Here is an 18,084-nt window from a genome sequence, read left to right as displayed (position 1 = left end):
AAGATTTTGCAATGTTTCGCCCCTTTCTTTGCCTCACACTCAACATAATAGAAGGATGTGAGATTGTGCCCCAAATCCTTCACACCAGTTTATAATCTCTGGTGTGTTGCTGTGAGAAAGCACAGGGGAGAAGATAAATGATTCTCCGTGGCAGGAACAAAACCTTAGTATCCCAATTCAGAGTGGCATCAGTACGGACGTGGGAGCTGGTCCCCACCTGTCTTCTCAGCCAAAGTTGGCAAAGGGGCGAGGGAGAAGAGGAAACTTGCAGAGCTTTATACTTGTGAAAAAGTATGTTAGTTTGGGCTATTTCCGCTTCTCAGCGCCTGCAGGTCTTACGAGTTCTTTCAGCACCGGCAGGCCGTACAAACATAGAGTCTGTGATGAAATATACACAGAAGATTGTTCTCAGAGTTCTAATCATCCCCATTACATGTAGAGCTGCGGTTAACAGAAAACTGAAATCCCTGGATTGTAAAGGAGGTTTTTCCTTTTGAAGTTCAAAAATTTCTTTGTAGCAGTCAGAGGAAATCAAAATGTTAGCAGTTTTAACACCCAGCAATGGCGTACAATTCGCATCTCCTCTCAGTGGTGCACACACAAATGAAGAATTAGTATTCGTCAACATATTATGCAGCAGCACTGTATTAAAACATTCACTTAAAAAGACAGTTCAGCCCTTTCGCTTATCTCCTATAGAAAACAACATTAACAAAATCCTGTTAAAGGACTGATTAATGCCCAGAGCAATCTCTAGAAGGTTTTAATGAGATTTTTTCCCCAATTCCTACATAGGACGTGCATTTCTTGGAATCCTCCACAAACCCAAAATCTCAAATTTTTTTGAGCAGCTAAAACTTCCAGCCTATAATGCAAAGTCTCATTTGGAGAATCAGTTGTGATCAAAACAACAATATTATTTTGACATAGGTGTGCAGACTCTAAAGATTTCTCCAAGATTAAAACAAAAGGAGAAAGGCGCCATACCACGCCAACGAGAAAGGCGCCATACATTGCCTATAATCTTAGCTAGCTTAAAACCTTCAGGACTGTGACCTTGAGAATGCGACACCTGCTAACATCCCACAGGCTCCAGAATAGATAAAATTAACTGATCACTATTTAAAGTACACTCTCTAATTTACACACACATCAAAAGAAACCTAATTATCAACCACTCTAACAATTGACTTCATTTAAGGTTTAAGGGCAAGGCAAATCCAACTGGGTTATAACTACTTAAAAAGAAACCTAAAAGGACTTTTTTTTTGTTAAATAGCACTCATTGTTTAAATGAAAATATATTCTAAAAGATACTCTAACTGAGGAATGCTAATTCTTTGTAACAGCTCAATTTTACAAGAACAGCCAATGGCAATACTTTTAAGTTTCACAGCACCCTTAATTTCAGTATCACCTAGTACAACCAAACACATACCTGGTTCTCAATCACAGTGTTATAAGTGTACATTCCTGGGTTTAGCTGCCACCTGCAGAACTCTCCTCGCCACCCTCTTGTAATGGTACCTCCTCCAAACCCACCTAATGGAGCTCCTGAAAAGAAGTCAGTTTGACGTTTAACAATACTTACTACAAGGCATTGTTCTTTTGAAGTCAACTGTTTGTGAACTAAAAGATAGAAAAGGGAAACACTACAAATGCTGGAAATCTAAAAAAGAAAATTCAGGAAATGCAGATACACCAGCATCTATAAAGAGAGAGGTTAACATAAAAGGCCCAGACCTTTCATCACAGCCCCTTCTGAAGAACAGTCTACAGTCAAAATGGTAACCTATCTTTTCTCTTTATAGATTCTGATGGATCTGATGTATGAACTTTGATAAAATATGAGTTCAAAAAGTGCTGTGAATACACTAGTCCTTATACATTAGTTTGGCAGCCTGGTTAATTGGTTAAGACCTGTGCTAAAGAAGTGATACTTATCTTTCTGATATAGCAAAGGCTATGGGCCCCGACAACATCCCAGCTGTAGTGCTGAAGACTAGTGCTCCAGAACTAGCCACGCCTCAAGCCAAGCTGTTCCAGAACAGCTACAACATTGGCATCTATCCGACAATGTGGAAAATTGCCCAGGTATGTCCTGTCCAGGACAAATCCAATCTGGCCAATTACCACCCCATCAGTCTACTCTCAATCATCAGCAAAGTGATGGAAGGTGTCTTCGACAGTGCTATCAAGCGGCACTTACCAATAAACTGCTCACCGATGCTCAGTTTGGGTTCCGCCAGGACCACTCGGCTCCAGACCTCATTACAGCCTTGGTCCAAACATGGACAAGAGAGCTGAATTCCAGAGGTGAGGTGAGAGTGACTGCCCTTGACATCAAGGCAGCATTTGACCAAGTGTGGCACCAAGGAGCCCTAGTAAAATTGAAGTCAGTGAGAATCAGGGGGTAAACTCTCCAGTGGCTGGAGTCATACCTAGCACAAAGGAAGATGGTAGTGGTTGTTGGAGGCCAATCATCTCAGCCCCAGGACATTGCTGCAGGAGTTCCTCATGGCAGTGTCCTAGGCCCAACCATCTTCAGTTGCTTCATCAATGATCCTCCATCATAAGGTCAGAAATGGGGGTGTTTGCTGATGATTGCACAGCGTTCAGTTCCATTCACAACCCCTCAGATAGTGAAGCAGTCCGTGCCTACATGCAGCAAGACCTGGACAACGTCCAGGCTTGGGCTGATAAGTGGCAAATAAAATTTGCGCCAGACAAGGACCACCTCCCCTTGGCATTCAACGGCATTACCATCACCGAATCCCCCACCATCAACATCCTGGGGGTCACCATTGACCAGAAACTAAACTGGACCAGCCACATAAATAATGTGGCTACAAGAGCAGGTCAGAGGCTGGGTATTCTGTGGCAAGTGACTCACCTCCCGACTCTCCAAAGCCTTTCCACCATCAACAAGGCACAAGTAAGGAGTATGATGGAATACTCTCCCCTTGCCTGGATGAGTGTAGTTGCAACAACACTCAAGAAGCTTGACACCATCCAGGACAAAGCAGTTCGCTTGATTGGCACCCCATCCACCACCCTAAACATTCACTCCCTTCACCACCGGCGCACCATGGCGGCAGTGTGTACCATCTACAGGATGCATTGCAGCAACTTGCCAAGGCTTCTTCGACAGCACCTCCCAAACCCGCGACCTGTACCACCTAGAGGGACAAGGGCAGCAGGCACATGGGAACAACACCACCTGCACGTTCCCCTCCAAGTCTCACACCATCCCAACTTGGAAATATATCGCCGTTCCTTCATAGTCGCTGGGTCAGATCCTGGAACTCCCTACCTAACAGCACTGTGGGAGAACCCTCACCACACAGACTGCAGTGGTTCAAGAAGGCAGCTCACCATCACCTTTTCAAGGGCAATTAGGGATGGGCAATAAATGCTGGCCTTGCCAGCGACACCCACATCCCATGAACGAATAAAAAACATTCCCACTCCCTGTATATTCCCCAGCTATGATATGGACAAGCAATCTATTCTGCCATTGATATTTATTCTACAATAATATGAAATCACTATTCAAATGGAAAAAAAGACAGACTGGAAAGGCACAACACTCATGAGACAGACTATAGTCTGAAATAAAATCTTAACTTATTGAACAGCAACATTGAAAAATGTAGTAATTTGTACTTACCATAAATCTGACGCAATGGAATGGAATTAAATGAGTCAATAAAAGGTGCCTTCTTCTCTATTCGAGTTTTTCTGTACCACCATTTAAAATACCTGTCCAAAAACAGAATTACAGTACATATTTACTAACAAGCTGAAAAGGCAAGCCATGAATTATTTACAAATTCAGTTTACTTACTACTGTATTAACCCTCATCTGAACACACTTCTGATGGAGTATACTTAGCAGCCGCCTCATCTTTTGATATGTAAAAACGGGTCAACGGTTGATCTAATCATTACTATGTCAAGATCTTCGGCTTAAAAGCAAGCTCCAGCCAAAATGATGGCTCAGCTAAGACAGTAATTAGCTGAGCCATACAAACCAGAAAAGTCTTGGGTTCAATTCCAGTCTATACTTATCTAGACTTCAGCTGGTGCAACAGTATGGCCATACATTGATATCAGCACCCTGCATCAGAAGGAGAAAATGACCAAGTTTCCCACTCCTGATTGTTCACTATTCAGTGAATTGTGCTGGGTGTTGGCACATGTGAATGTTATGTAAGGAGATCACTGGGCTTCGGTTTCAAGCCTCCACAGTCAGATGACCCAACAGTCACCACCTGACAGACCATTTGAAGAATGATCCCTTGGGTGAGGTACCATAGGCAACTGGTAACCATGGAACTGGAGCCCAACAAGGAATCCAAGGAACAATTGCTTAAAAAAAGGGAAATCGCCATAAGGAGGAAAGGGGAAAAAAATTAGCTCTAAAGGTTGATTTCTCAGCCAATCAAATGACAATTTAGTTAAAAGTTGCACCATCTCCAAAATGGAACAGAGAGACATAGAAGAAAATTGGAAGAAAGATTTGAGGCTTAAAAGAAAAATTCACATTGATTGGTCAGCGGATTACAGCAGTGAGCAGCTGAGTCATAGACCGTCAAGGTCCGATGATCAACATATTCAGTTAGCTAATCTTAGCTGCGATTACAATGGCCCTATTAGGGTTAGAGAGAAAAAAAATCAACCAAAGTTCCTGCTCACTTTCCAGCAACACTTGTGGAAGTACATGCATGGAGACATTAAATATGTCTGCAATGCCCTATGCAGTCAAATAATTTGCCAACACTCATCATTGAGTTTTAATAATAAACGACTACAACCCCTGCCCCGCCCAAAAAAAGTTTGAATGAAAACTACAATTTGATATGTTGACTTTTCCATATTGTTCCTGCTTTCCTGTCTCCCATGCAAGTAATGTCCATTCAAGGGATGGCAGATCTCATCATTGCACTAGATGTTGAGAATGCTTGTCAGAAAGTATAATCTAACCAGACAAACATTTTTTTTTATTCGTTCATGGGATGTGGGCGTCGCTGGCCAGGCCAGCATTTATTGCCCATCCCTAATTGCCCTTGAGAAGGTGGTGGTGAGCCGCCTTCTTGAACCGCTGCAGTCTGTGGGGTAAAGGTTCTCCCACAGTGCTGTTAGGAAGGGAGTTCCAGGATTTTGACCCAGCAACGATAAAGGAACGGTGATATATTTCCAAGTCGGGATGGTGTGAGACTTGGAGGGGAACATGCAGGTGGTGTTGTTCCCATGTGCCTGCTGCTCTTGTCCTTCTAGGTGGTACAGGTCACGGGTTTGGGAGGTGCTGTCGAAGAAGCCTTGGTGAGTTGCTGCAGTGCATCCTGTGGATGGTACACACTGCAGCCACTGTGCGCCGGTGGTGAAGGGTATGAATGTTTAGGGTGGGGAATGGGGTGCCAATCAAGCGGGCTGCTTTATCTTGGATGGTGTCGAGCTTCTTGAGTGTTGTTGCAGCTGCACTCATCCAGGCAAGTGGAGAGTATTCCATCACACTCCTGACTTGTGCCTTGTAGATGGTGGAAAGGCTTTGGGGAGTCAGGAAATGAGTCACTCGCCGCAGAATACCCAGCCTCTAACTGCTCTTGTAGCCATAGTATTTATATGGCTGGTCCAGTTAAGTTTCTGGTCAATGGTGACCCCCAGGATGTTGATGGTGGGGGATTCGGCGATGGTAATGCCGTTGAATGTCAAGGGGAGGTGGTTAGACTCTCTCTTGTTGGAGATGGTCATTGCCTGGCGCGAATGTTACTTGCCACTTATCAGCCCAAGCCTGGATGTTGTACAGGTCTTGCTGCATGCGGGCTCGGACTGCTTCATTACTTGAGGGGTTGCGAATGGAACGGAACACTGTGCAATCATCAGTGAACATCCCTATTTCTGACCTTATGATGGAGGGAACGTCATTGATGAAGCAGCTGAAGATTGTTGGGCCTAGGACACTGCCCTGAGGAACTCCTGCAGCAATGTCCTGGGGCTGTGATGATTGGCCTCCAACAACCACTACCATCTTCCTTTGTGCTAGGTATGACTCCAGCCACTGGAGAGTTTACCCCCTGATTCTCACTGACTTCAATTTTACTCGGGCTCCTTGGTGCCACACTTGGTCAAATGCTGCCTTGATGTCAAGGGCAGTCACTCTCACCTCACCTCTGGAATTCAGCTCTCTTGTCCATGTTTGGACCAAGGCTGTAATGAGGTCTGGAGCCGAGTGGTCCTGGCGGAACCCAAACTGAGCATCGGTGAGCAGGTTATTGGTAAGTAAGTGCCGCTTGATAGCACTGTCGACGACACCTTCCATCACTTTGCTGATGATTGAGAGTAGACTGATGGGGTGGTAATTGGCCGAATTGGATTTGTCCTGCTTTTTGTGGAGAGGACATACCCTATTGCAGGTACATAAAACAGTTTAACATTACTACTTGGATGCACTGTGCTTCCCTGAATGCCTAGTGCACTATTAAATCACACAAAATAGGAAGTTCAAGGTTTGATTCTGTGGTGAACTTGTTGACCTCACTACAGTTAGTCTAAGGAGGGAACAAGTCCTACTTGAGATTACTACAAATTTACCCCTGCCAGAAGTGCTGAAGGCAGGGTTGGGATCACTTGTGATCACCTCCATGGTCAAATGACCTACTGCATACATTGTCTAACTACACACATGAACCAGGGGCAGCAGATGACTGTCAGACCCTGTGAAACAATAAGAATATGCACAGAGGGGTGCAGGAAATTGTGAAACAAAAAAAAAGCTACAACGCAGACTGAAACAGATAAGATACCCACAGAGCATGCAAAACAACTGACAACACGGAGTTCCTTTCCAAGTAGAATTAAAAAGGGTTAATATTAAAGGCTCAAATTCCATCTTCAGAAACAGATAATTGTGACCAAATATTAAGATGACAATGAGATTCTGGCATCAATTTATGGCACCTTCCTAGTGAGAACTTAAAATCTGATAATACTTGTTTTTCTGCAATAATTTTACAATAAATAGCGAACTCAAGAAAAGTATTTGCATGCGACAAAACCTCCACAGGGAATCATGGGCCTATCAAAACAAAACCTGCACACTAGCACAGGGTGAAAGGTCTGGATAGTTCAAAGGCCACTTGGGGATACTTCTCCACAATGCTGCTTCAGTTTGCACAATATATTGTTTCACTTCTAGTGCTTTTGAAGGAGGAAGCTAAATTTATATGAAACAACCAATGAATGAATCCAGAATGATTAAATCTCTTTAGTTAGAATCTTCATTATAGGAGTTAAACACCTGATCCATTTGGCACTAGTTGTGGTAGATGGGATAACTATTTTCACTCCTTCATTTAATAAACTTTCTTTTTCTCTCATGGCCTTTCTTCACTTGTCTGTTGTTCTCTCCCTTTTCACTTCTGTATGCTCTATTTCTGTTGATCTCTCTCTATCCCTGACTTTTCTCCTCCCTTCCTTTTGTTTTTAAGCTCTTTCGTGTTTGTCTCTGTACCCATGGGCAAGGAGTGGATGCAGCAGCAGTGGTTACTGCATCAGGAATTGGCATGAAAGGTTGTTATCCTTTGCTGGGAGGCAGGGGGTGGAAATCAGAGCTTCCCAGGTGGCCTTCCATGGATTGTTGGTGGCAGTGATGTTGGCATCAATCTCAGCAATTCACAGCCTGCTTGAGGAATGTCTTGGATTGCCCTACAGTGCGGTGGCCAAGCCTTGATTGCAACCCTCTCTCCCGCTTCAAGTGTGTCTCATCAATGAAAGTGCTCACCTCCACAGAAACAGTTGGTATGTCAAAAAGAAATGAAACAGATCCGGCTGTCGCTGTCCTGAAATAAATCCACCACATAATATGTCAGCTCATCATCCTCACTCCCATCCATTCAGGTGGATATTTTCCCATGCAAAATAAAGTGCTCCAAAACAGCCACTACTGGCAAACAGCTAATCTGCCCAATAATGTCCTTCCAGCAATCCAGGGCATTGGAGCTACCAAATGCAGAATGACAGCAAAAATTGCTGGGAACCAACTGTGGTTCTACTGAGAAAGCTGGCAGCACAATCTTTTATAGTTATATTAGGAAGAAGAGGGTGGTCAGGAGCAGTGTTGGCCCCTTAAAAACTGAAAGTGGGGATATTGTCATTGGCAATGGGGAAATGGTGGACATGTTGAACAATTACTTTGTGTCAGTATTTACAGTCGAAAGAGGATAGCATGCCAGAAATCCCAAGAAAACTTATATTGAATCGGGGACAGGGACTCGATAAAATTAACATAAGTAAAGCAACAGTAATGAAGAAAATAATAGCACGAAAGAGTGACAAATCCCCAGGACCAGGTGGTTTCCATCCCAGGGTTTTAAACGAAGTAGGTGAGCACATTGCAGATGTCCTAACTATAATCTTTCAAAGTTCTCTAGATTCAGGAACTGTCCCTCTAGATTGGAAAATTGCACATATCACTCCGCTTTTTAAAGAAAAGAGAGAGGGGGAAACCGGGGAATTATAGACCAGTTAGCCTAACATCTGTTGTATGGAAAATGCTGGAGTCTATAATTAAGGATAAGGTGACTGAACACTGAGAATTTTCAGTTAATCAGAGAGAGCCAGCATGAATTTGTGAAAGGTAGGTCGTGCCTGATTGAATTCTTTGAAGAGGTGACTAAAGTAGTGGACAGGGGAATGTCAATGGATGTTATTTATGTGGACTTCCAGAAGGCATTTGATAAAGTCCCACATAAGAGACTGTTAGCTAAGATAGAAGCCCATGGAATCGAGGGAAAAATACGGACTTGGTTAGGAGGTTGGCTGAGCGAAAGGCGACAGAGAGTAGGGATAATGGGAAGGTACTCACATTGGCAGGATGTGACTAGTGGAGTCCCACAGGGATCTGTCTTGGGGCCTCAATTATTCACAATATTTATTAACGACTTAGATGAAGGCATAGAAAGTCTCATATCTAAGTTTGCCGATGACACAAAGATTGGTGGCATTGTAAGCAGTGTAGATGAAAACATAAAATTACAAAGCGATATTGATAGATTAGGTGAATGGGCAAAATTGTGGTAAATGGAATTCAATGTAGACAAATGTGAGGTCATCCACTTTGGATCAAAAAGGGTTAGAACAGGGTAAAAAGTTAAAAACAGTGGATGTCCAAAGGGACTTAGGGGTTCAGGTACATAGATCATTGAAGTGTCATGAATAGGTGCAGAAAATAATCAAGAAGGCAAATGGAATGTTGGCTTTTATATCTAGAGGACTAGAGTACAAGGGGGCATAAGTTATGCTGCAGCTATACAAAACCCTGGTTAGACCGCACCTGGAGTACTGAGAGCAGTTCTGGACACCTCACCTTCGGAAGGACATATTGGCCTTGGAGGGAGTGCAGCGTACGTTTACTAGAATGATACCCGGACTTCAAGGGTTAAGTTACGAGGAGAGATTACACAAATTGGGGTTGTATTCTCGAGAGTTTCGAAGGTTAAGGGGTGATCTGATCGAAGTTTATAAGATATTAAGGGGAACAGATAGGGTGGATAGAGAGAAACTATTTCCGCTGGTTGGGGATTTTAAGAGTAGGGGGCACAGTCTAAAAATTAGAGCCAGACCTTTCAGGAGCGAGATTAGAAAACATTTCTACACACAAAGGGTTGTAGAAGTTTGGAACTCTCTTCCGCAAACGGCAATTGATACTAGCTCAATTGCTAAATTTAAATCTGAGATAGATAGCTTTTTGGCAACCAAAGGTATTAAGGGATATGGGCCAAAGGCAGGTGTATGGAGTTAGATCTCAGATCAGCCATGATCTTATCAAATGGCGGAGCAGGCACGAGGGGCTGAATGGCCTACTCCTGTTCCTATGTAATCTGTCCATTTCATTACTTACCAGAAGATCAGCTGTTCCTACTGTTTGGCGGTTTTGATCTTTTGTATTAGAATCTACTCCTCGAGCCATTTGGAGTTCAGCAGCAGGCTACATTTGAATACCCAGTATAGGTCACTGGCGAGGCCAATTTTAGAGTAGAATGTATTCTGGTCAATCTAACAATAACTACTTGCATTTAGCACCTTTAACACATCCCAAAGTCGTTCACAGAGGCATCACACAATAATGCACACTGGGCCAAAGGAGGGGAAAATCAGGAGAGGTAACCAAGAGCTTGGTCAAAGGTGAGTTTTTAATGAGTGTCTTAATGAGAAGGAGTTAGAGGGGCAGAGAGCTTTGGGGAGTGAATTCCAGAGCATGAAACTTAGACTGCTCAAAAAGAACACGAGTAAATTGGAAAGTGTTCAGAGAAGAGTCACAAAGATAATTACAAGCAATGGGGTGGAGGGGGGGGGGGGTTAAGTTATGAAGGTGATAGGACTTATTTTGATGGAGAATAATCTTCAACTCAGATCTTTAGAATAATGTTAGGTATAAGGAAAGCAGGCTACTCAGTGTTGACAGCAAGCTACTTAACTTGGACAGAGTCTTGAGCAAGATTAGAGATCAGAAGAATTGACCATAAAAGCTGAATTGTTGTAAAAAAAAAATCAAAATTTATCACTAAATTGATTGCAGGCAAGAAATCACTAATTCAAACCCACTTGAGAAGAAACAGTTGTTCTGTGTGCACCCATACCACCCCTCTATCAACACACTGTGGCTGCATCCTGTGGATAGAACATACTAAGCACAGCAACTCATCAAACTTACTTTGCCTACATTATAACAATAATTACACTTCAAAATACTTAATTGGCTGTGAAGTATTTTTGGGACATCCTCAATGTTAAAAGCACTATATAAATGCAAATGTGTTCTTTCTTGACAGTGATAACATCTACCAGCCATTAACTTCTATCTTCAAAAAGGATAATAGCAACAAGGTCTTGGGAATAGCATCACCTCCAAGTCACACAGCAACCCAACTGGCAATATATTACCATTCCTTCATACTCAGTCAAAATCCTGGAATTCTCTACCTAACACCAACACAGGAGCATCATCAGGACTGCAGCAGTTTAAGAAGGAGACCCACCACCACCTCAGTACAACTAGGGATGGACAATAAATGTGTCTTCAGCAATGCCACCAATACCCCAAGAACAAATTGGGGGGGGGGGGGAACAATAGCATTTTCATTAACTGAGCACAGGTTACAGTACTAAGTCTCTAAAATCAAAAATGTTTTTGTAATGGGGCAATGCAACAAAATCTACCAACACAAATTTCACAAAGTGAGCTCAGGTTAAGGCACTAGAAATCAACTTGTTCCCACTCTCTCAAACTTGGCATAAGACTTACCTAGTAAGGGAATAAATGGCCATTTATTTAAACAGGCACCAGTATGGATAAGAGCATATGAAATAGGAGGGGTAAGCCATAAGGCCCCTCAAGACTGCTCCACCATTCAATAAGATCTTGGCTGATCTTCTACCTCAATTCCACTTTCCCACCCTATCCCCATATCCCTTAGTGTCCAAAAATCTATTGATCTCAGTCTTGAATATACTCAACAACTGAGCATCCACAGCCCTCTGGGGTAGAGAATTCCAAAGATTCACAACCCTCTGAGTGAAGAAATTTTTCCTCATCCCAGTACAAAATGGCCAACCTCTTGTCCTGAGACGATGGCCCCTAGTTCTAGACTCTCCCGCCAGGGGAAGCAGCCTCTCAGTGTCTACCCTGTCAAGCTCTTTAAGAATTTTATACATTTCAATGAGATCACGTCTCATTCTTCTAAACTCTATTCTACTCAATCTCTCCTCACAGGAAAACCCTCTCATCCCAGGACAGGGGGGGGGGGTAAGGAAGGGGAGAGGGGAAATCATACAGTTTCATTCTGTGCCAAAATCTTAATTTATTACCTTAAATTGCTCCCACCAAAATCAATGAATGTAACAGCGAAGTATAACCGAGCTCAGAGTACTCTCCGCAAACCTCAGTTCAAGGGGTCAGAATATAATAAAATTCACATCTTGACCGAAATCCTGACAAGAAGCATCAAAAAGTTGGTTGTCAGTCACAAATACTGGAAACCCGTCAGGAGCGGCCAGTCGGTCTAAACTGCCTTCCCTTATCTCGATTTTCAAATGCGAAGGATTCGAAAATCTCATTTCCACACCATTCACCTGAGGAAGGAGGAAGCCTCCGAAAGCTTGTGGAATTTAAAATAAATTTGCTGGGACTATAACTTGGTGTTGTAAAATTGTTTACAATTTCCATTATCTCGGTCATTGCGGGCAATTACACGGTGGAGTCCACGACAGCGCTGGAAATACCTGGCACCGCAAACATTTCCCAGGGGGGTCACCTTTACAGAGACGCGCCCCTAATTCAATCGTGTAAAAATCAACGGCAAAGTGCGGTGCCGATGGACAGAGAGGGTCTTTCTCAGGCTTTTTTATTCAATAAATACTGAACGGGAAAGGAAACAACGTCAAATCCACATTAAAACACCCCCGACTCGCGTCATCTGCGGGGGCTGAACACGTTCGCACCAATTTCCTGAACAGTCGCCCAAAAGAAACACAACCGCCTTTTATGTGGCAAAACCGTCGCCCAGGAGGAAGGGAAACGGGGCCGGCCGGTTACTCACCGGATGCCCAGGCCCAGGTGGCCGATCATATGTGACAGGGACACATCGGTGGCCTCGAACGGCTTCCTCTTCTCTTTGAATTGATGCGCCAGGCAGATCCTCCAGCCGAAGCGCGGGACCCCGACCCCCTCCGAGCAGCCGTCCGCGTACTTCTGCATTAGTCCGGCGCTCAGGGCCTCCCTGCTCCCCATCCCTATCCCTATCTATCTCTTCCGCTCTCTCTCTCTCTCTCGGTCAGACCTGTCCGCCCCTCCCTGCTCCGCTTTTTTTCCCTCTCCTCCTGCAGCAGCCCACGCGTGCGTGCGTGTGCGCGCGCGCGCGCGTCCGTTTCTTTTAAAAACACAGGTCCGCGCGCGCTTTGCGTAACGGTGGGAGTAACAGAGGGGGAGGGGTTGTCGTGATGTCGCGTACTGCGCACGCGCGCTGCCGTGGGGCTGGAGTGAGGTTTGGAAGTGCGTTTGAGGCTTTCACGTCACCGCAGGGACTGGAGTGCGTCATCGACACCAATAATAAAAATTGTGATTTAAACTTTGGTTTCATTTGATTTATTATTGATCGGTCAAGATGACGTGGGTTAAAAAAAAAACCTGCGTTATGGCGGGGAGGCTCTAAAAGGAAATGGAGCTTCCCGATTTTAATTTGAGTTAGTAGGGATGGCACTGGAGCGAAAGGAAAACACTACAGATGCTGAAAATCTGAAATAGAAACAGAAAATGCAGGAAAACACTCAGCATGTCAGGCAGCATATGTGGGGAGAGAATTAGGTTGAGTTACATTGAGTGTACAGGACAGAAACAGGCCATTCTGCCCAACTGGTTGATGCCAACATTTATGCTGCAGAGGAGCCTCCTCCCTCCCTACTTCATCTATTCCTATCAGCATATCCTTCTATTCCTTTCTCCACCATGTGTTTATCTAGCTTTTCCTTAAATCTACTATGCTATTTGCCTCAACTATTCATTGTGATAGCATGTTCTAGGTTCTTATCACCCTTTGGGTAGAGAAGTTTCTCCTGAATTCTCTATTGGATTTATTAGGGACTATCTTATATTGATGACCTCTAGTTTTGGACTCCCCCACGAGTGGAAACATTTTCTCGACATGTACCCTATGAAACCATTTCATTATCTTAATGACCTCTATCAGGTCACCCCTCAGCCTTCTCTTTTCTAAAGAAAAGAGCCCCAGCCTGTTTAGTCTTTCCTGATAAGTATATCTCAGTTCTGGTATCATTCTCGTAATCCTTTTTTTGCACCTTTCTCAATGCCCCTATATCCCTTTTATAATATGGAAACCAGAACTGTGTACAGTACTCCAAGTGTGGTCTAACCAAGTTTCTGTACAAATTTAACATAACTTCTCTGCTTTTCAATTCTATCGGTCTAGAAATGAACCCCAATGCTTGGTTTGCCTTTTTTATGACCTTATTAACCTGCATCGCTACCTTTAGTGATTTGAATATCTTTACTCTGCGATCCCTTTGTTCCTCTACCCCATTTAGACTTATTATCCAAGTAATATGTAGCCTCCTTATTCTTCCTATCCAAATGTACCACCTCACACTTAGCTATATTGAAATTCATTTGCCAATTATAAGTCCATTCTGCCAGTTTATTAATGTCTTCTTGCATTTTAACGCATTCTTCCTTTGTATTAACTACACCCCGTAATTTTGTGTCATCCGGAAATTTTGAAATTGTACTTCCCATTCCCGAGTCCAAATCGTTGATGTAAATTGTGAACAACAGTGGTCCCAGCACCGATCCCTGTGAAACAGAGTTAATGTTTCAGGTGACCTTTCATCATAACTGGGTTGCCCCAATAAAGGAAGTGGAGCCTGCCTGTTTTAATAGGACCAGTAGGGGGGGCAATATTGCCCACGGTCATCAGGCAGAAATCAGTACCACAAGTGTCCCCCCTCAATCTCATGAGGGCACCTCGAAGAAAAAATCTAACACGGGATCCAATCAAACTGAAAGACGCTTAAAATAAAATTAAATCAGAATATTATTGTCATAATCAATCATACTGTACATGCCTTGCAGTGCCCTCCAGTGGTGGAGGGAAGAAGTGGAATTCGTTCGTAGAGAAAAAAGCTTAATGTGCAGGCACAATGGAGCAAAAACAGGGAGAATTTATGTACATAAGAAAATCTGAAGGCTGGGCTGGTGCTTATTTTGGGTATAGTAAAGAATGAGGAAACATACATTCATTTGTTACTCATTTATATTATTGTAATAATCCAAAGATAAAGGAAATTCTTTGAAACATCAACAGCAACTTGCATTAATAAAGCGCCTTTAACAAAATGTATCAAGGTGCAAATATCTCAACCCACACCAAGTCCTGCTTAGCTATCACCGCAGTCTTCGGTGACCTACATTGGCTCCCGGTGCCCTAAAGCAACCAATTTAAAATTCTAATCCTTGTGTTTAAATCCCTTCATGGCCTTACTTCTCCCTATCTCTGTAACATTCTCTGCAACACCCTCAAACTCTCCACTCCTCTGACTAGCCTCTTGCGCATTCCACCCTCCTTTCACCTCACCATTGGCAGCCGTGCCCAGACCTCGGTCTGAAATTCTCTCCCTAAATCCCTCTACCTCTCTATCTCCCTTTCTTCCTTTCAAATCCTCCTTAAAAGCCACCTCTTTGACCAACCTTTTTGTTAACCCTTCTAATATCTCCTTTTGCCAACATTCATTTTTTAAATTACACCTCTATGAAAGAAAGAAAGAAAGACTTGTATTTATATAGTGCATTTCACAACCCCAGGATGCCCCTAAGTGCTTCAAGGCCAATCAAGTAGTTTTTGAAGTGTAGACACTGTTATAATGTAGGGAAACGCAGCAGCCAATTTGTGCATATTAAGGTCCAACAGCAATGAGATACATGACCAGTTATTCTGTTCTGATGGTGTTGAGGAATAAATATTGGTCAGGACACCACGAGAACTCCCTGCTCTTCTTCAAATAATGCCATAGGGTCTTTCACGTCCACTTGAGAGGGCAGAAGGGGTCTCGGTTAAATATCTCATCCGAAAGTCAGCTCCTCCTACAGTGCAGTAACCCCTCAGTATTACACTGAAGTGTCCATAAGACCATTAGACCATAAGGGATAGGAGCAGGAGTAGGCCATTCGGCTCCTCGAGCCTGCTCTGCCATTTAATGAGATCATGGCTGATCTGATTTTTATCTCAACTCCATTTTCCCGCTCTTTCCCCATATCCTTTGACTCCCTTGCTGATCAGCCTCAATTATGTGCACAAATCTCTGGAGTGGGGCTTGAACCCATGACCTTCAAAGCTAGAGGTGAGAGTGTAACCACTTAATGTAAAATAATGGATTCAATTATCTGGAGTAAACTTGAGGAATATCTGTACAACAATCTACTTAACAGCAGAAAATGTGACGTTAGACAAGGAAGATCCTGCCAGACTACCTTCGTTGATCTTTTTGAGAACGTAACGACCCAAGTTGACTGTTGTAAACTCTATGGCATTGTGTACTTAGGCTTCCAAAAGGCATTTTATAAAGTTGAAAATGAAAGGCTACTAGTTAGGCTCAAACCTATGGAATTGGATAGGAAATTGGCTGAAGGGTAGAAAACAATGGGCAGTCGTTAGAGGGGTAATTTGTGGAAGGTGGGAGGTACCGAGCGGGATACCCCAAAACTTAGTGCTGGGACCACTATTGGTTCTAATTGACATCAATGACTTAGATTCTCTAAACTCAATGCAAATTGACCAAATTTGCAGATCATAACAAACTAGGATGGCCAGTGGAATTGAAAGAGGCAGGCCAGAAATTACAGAATTAAAAAAATGTGAATGGGCTGAACAATGGCAGATGAGATTTAATGCAGACAAGTGTAAGGCACAGAACACTGGAAGGAAAATCAGTAACACACATACTCTATGAATGGCTTTGAAATATTTAAGGATGAAACTCAGTAAACTCAACGATTAACATGTCCAGCCAATGCAGAGCAGCAATCAACAAAGCCAATTGAATGTTGAACTATATAGCCAAAACAGTAGACTATAAATCACAGGAAGTCATGATCAAATTTTATAGTGCTCTGCTCAGATCGCACCTTGAGTACTGTGTCCAGTTCTGGTCACCGAGATATTCAAATGCTGGAGGCAGTGCAGAGACGAACTATGAGGTTTATTCCTAGTCTCAAGTGCCTTGAGTTATGAGGAAAGATTGGACAGAGTTGAACTTGTCAGCATGGAAAGGAGACATTGTATAGAGGTAAAATAGTAAATAGTATGGAAAAGGTTAATCCAGAATACTATTTTAAATTATATTGTTGGAGTAGGATGAGGACAAACTAGTAAGAAATAACTTTAGGACTGATATCAGGAGGTTCTTTTTCATGCAGCGAGTGAAAAACACTCCCACACAGTGATGGAAGTAAAAACACTGGATTTATTTAAGAAACAATTAGATGCAACAATGGGGAAATGTAGGTTTGTTCTGGATGGATGAATTAAGATGGACTGAATTGCCTTCTTCATCCGTAAGGGTTTTGTGACTTTGTGAAAAATAAATTTGGTAAAGATACAGATACAGATAAACTTGTGATCAGTTTTTAAAATATTGCATTTGTGGCACATTTATAAACTGTACAAAATTATAAAGTACATTTGTACAATGTTTATACATTGTTTTTCTTTTTATCTTATTAACTACAATTTGTCAATCAATTTGAGACTTGGGATACATTACGACAGGATGCATCAATAATTTACATGGGTACATTCACACTGCAATAGTGTACAGTGGCACTTTCTTGGGAAAACAACTTTACCATTTTTAAAGGGACACATTCTTCAGGTAAAAATGATTGATGACCCTTTTCTGTTTGTTTACAATTGCATAATGTGATGATATAAATCACATCAAAATGCACCATCTCATCACTTGCATATGATATCATGATGATCAAAAGGATACATGTCTCTCCTCCCCACTCCCCACAAGTTAGAACAATTCTTGAAGGCAGCACATTTGAATTGAGTTGGTTGTTCCATTACAATTCATCTGTGGCTTTTCCCTATTTCTTTACTTTTCACATGTTTGGCTGTGGTTTAAACCTTTATCTAATGTCCACTTTGGTGAGGCAATTCTATCTGTTATGCCTTAGAGCGGGCAATTTTGGTCTTCTAGCTGAAAATAGGTAGGAGGTGGGTGGGACGAGAGCAGCGGTCGCCCAGAGCAGTCGGAGGTAGGAAATTGGGCGCTGCTGCAGGTTCTTAAGGGCCGGCACTAGCTTAAAGGGGAAATGCTTTTTTTTTGTTGGAAAAGGAGACAAGAAACACTGTGGAGCTGCAGGACGATGTCTGTGGGTAACATGAGTTCCAGCACAACCCGAGGCTTTCAGATGGAGCCATGGAGATGATGGTAGATCAAATGAACAACAAAAATTTGGTCCTCTTCCACACAGATGGCGCACAGAGACTAGGGCAAATTGATGAATGG

At 42.9% G+C, this 18,084-nt stretch overlaps 1 protein-coding gene across 1 annotated transcript in view; it reads right to left on the bottom strand.

The window, feature by feature from the left end:
- Positions 1–12,871, bottom strand: part of gba2 (glucosidase, beta (bile acid) 2) — a 66,149-nt gene extending 53,278 nt beyond the window's left edge. Inside the window, exons 1-3 of the mRNA XM_067985087.1 lie at positions 12,600–12,871; positions 3,671–3,762; positions 1,439–1,554 (exon numbers count right to left, since the gene is read on the bottom strand). Of these exons, the coding sequence (XP_067841188.1) occupies positions 1,439–1,554; positions 3,671–3,762; positions 12,600–12,790 (399 nt within the window). The 5' untranslated portion in view covers positions 12,791–12,871. The remainder of the gene's footprint in view (positions 1–1,438; positions 1,555–3,670; positions 3,763–12,599) is intronic.
- Positions 12,872–18,084: the final 5,213 nt, after the last annotated feature.

Source organism: Heptranchias perlo, chromosome 1 (genome assembly GCF_035084215.1).
Source record: "Heptranchias perlo isolate sHepPer1 chromosome 1, sHepPer1.hap1, whole genome shotgun sequence".
In the NCBI taxonomy this organism is placed as follows: domain Eukaryota; kingdom Metazoa; phylum Chordata; class Chondrichthyes; order Hexanchiformes; family Hexanchidae; genus Heptranchias; species Heptranchias perlo.
This window is presented reverse-complemented; position numbering and strand designations above follow the sequence as displayed.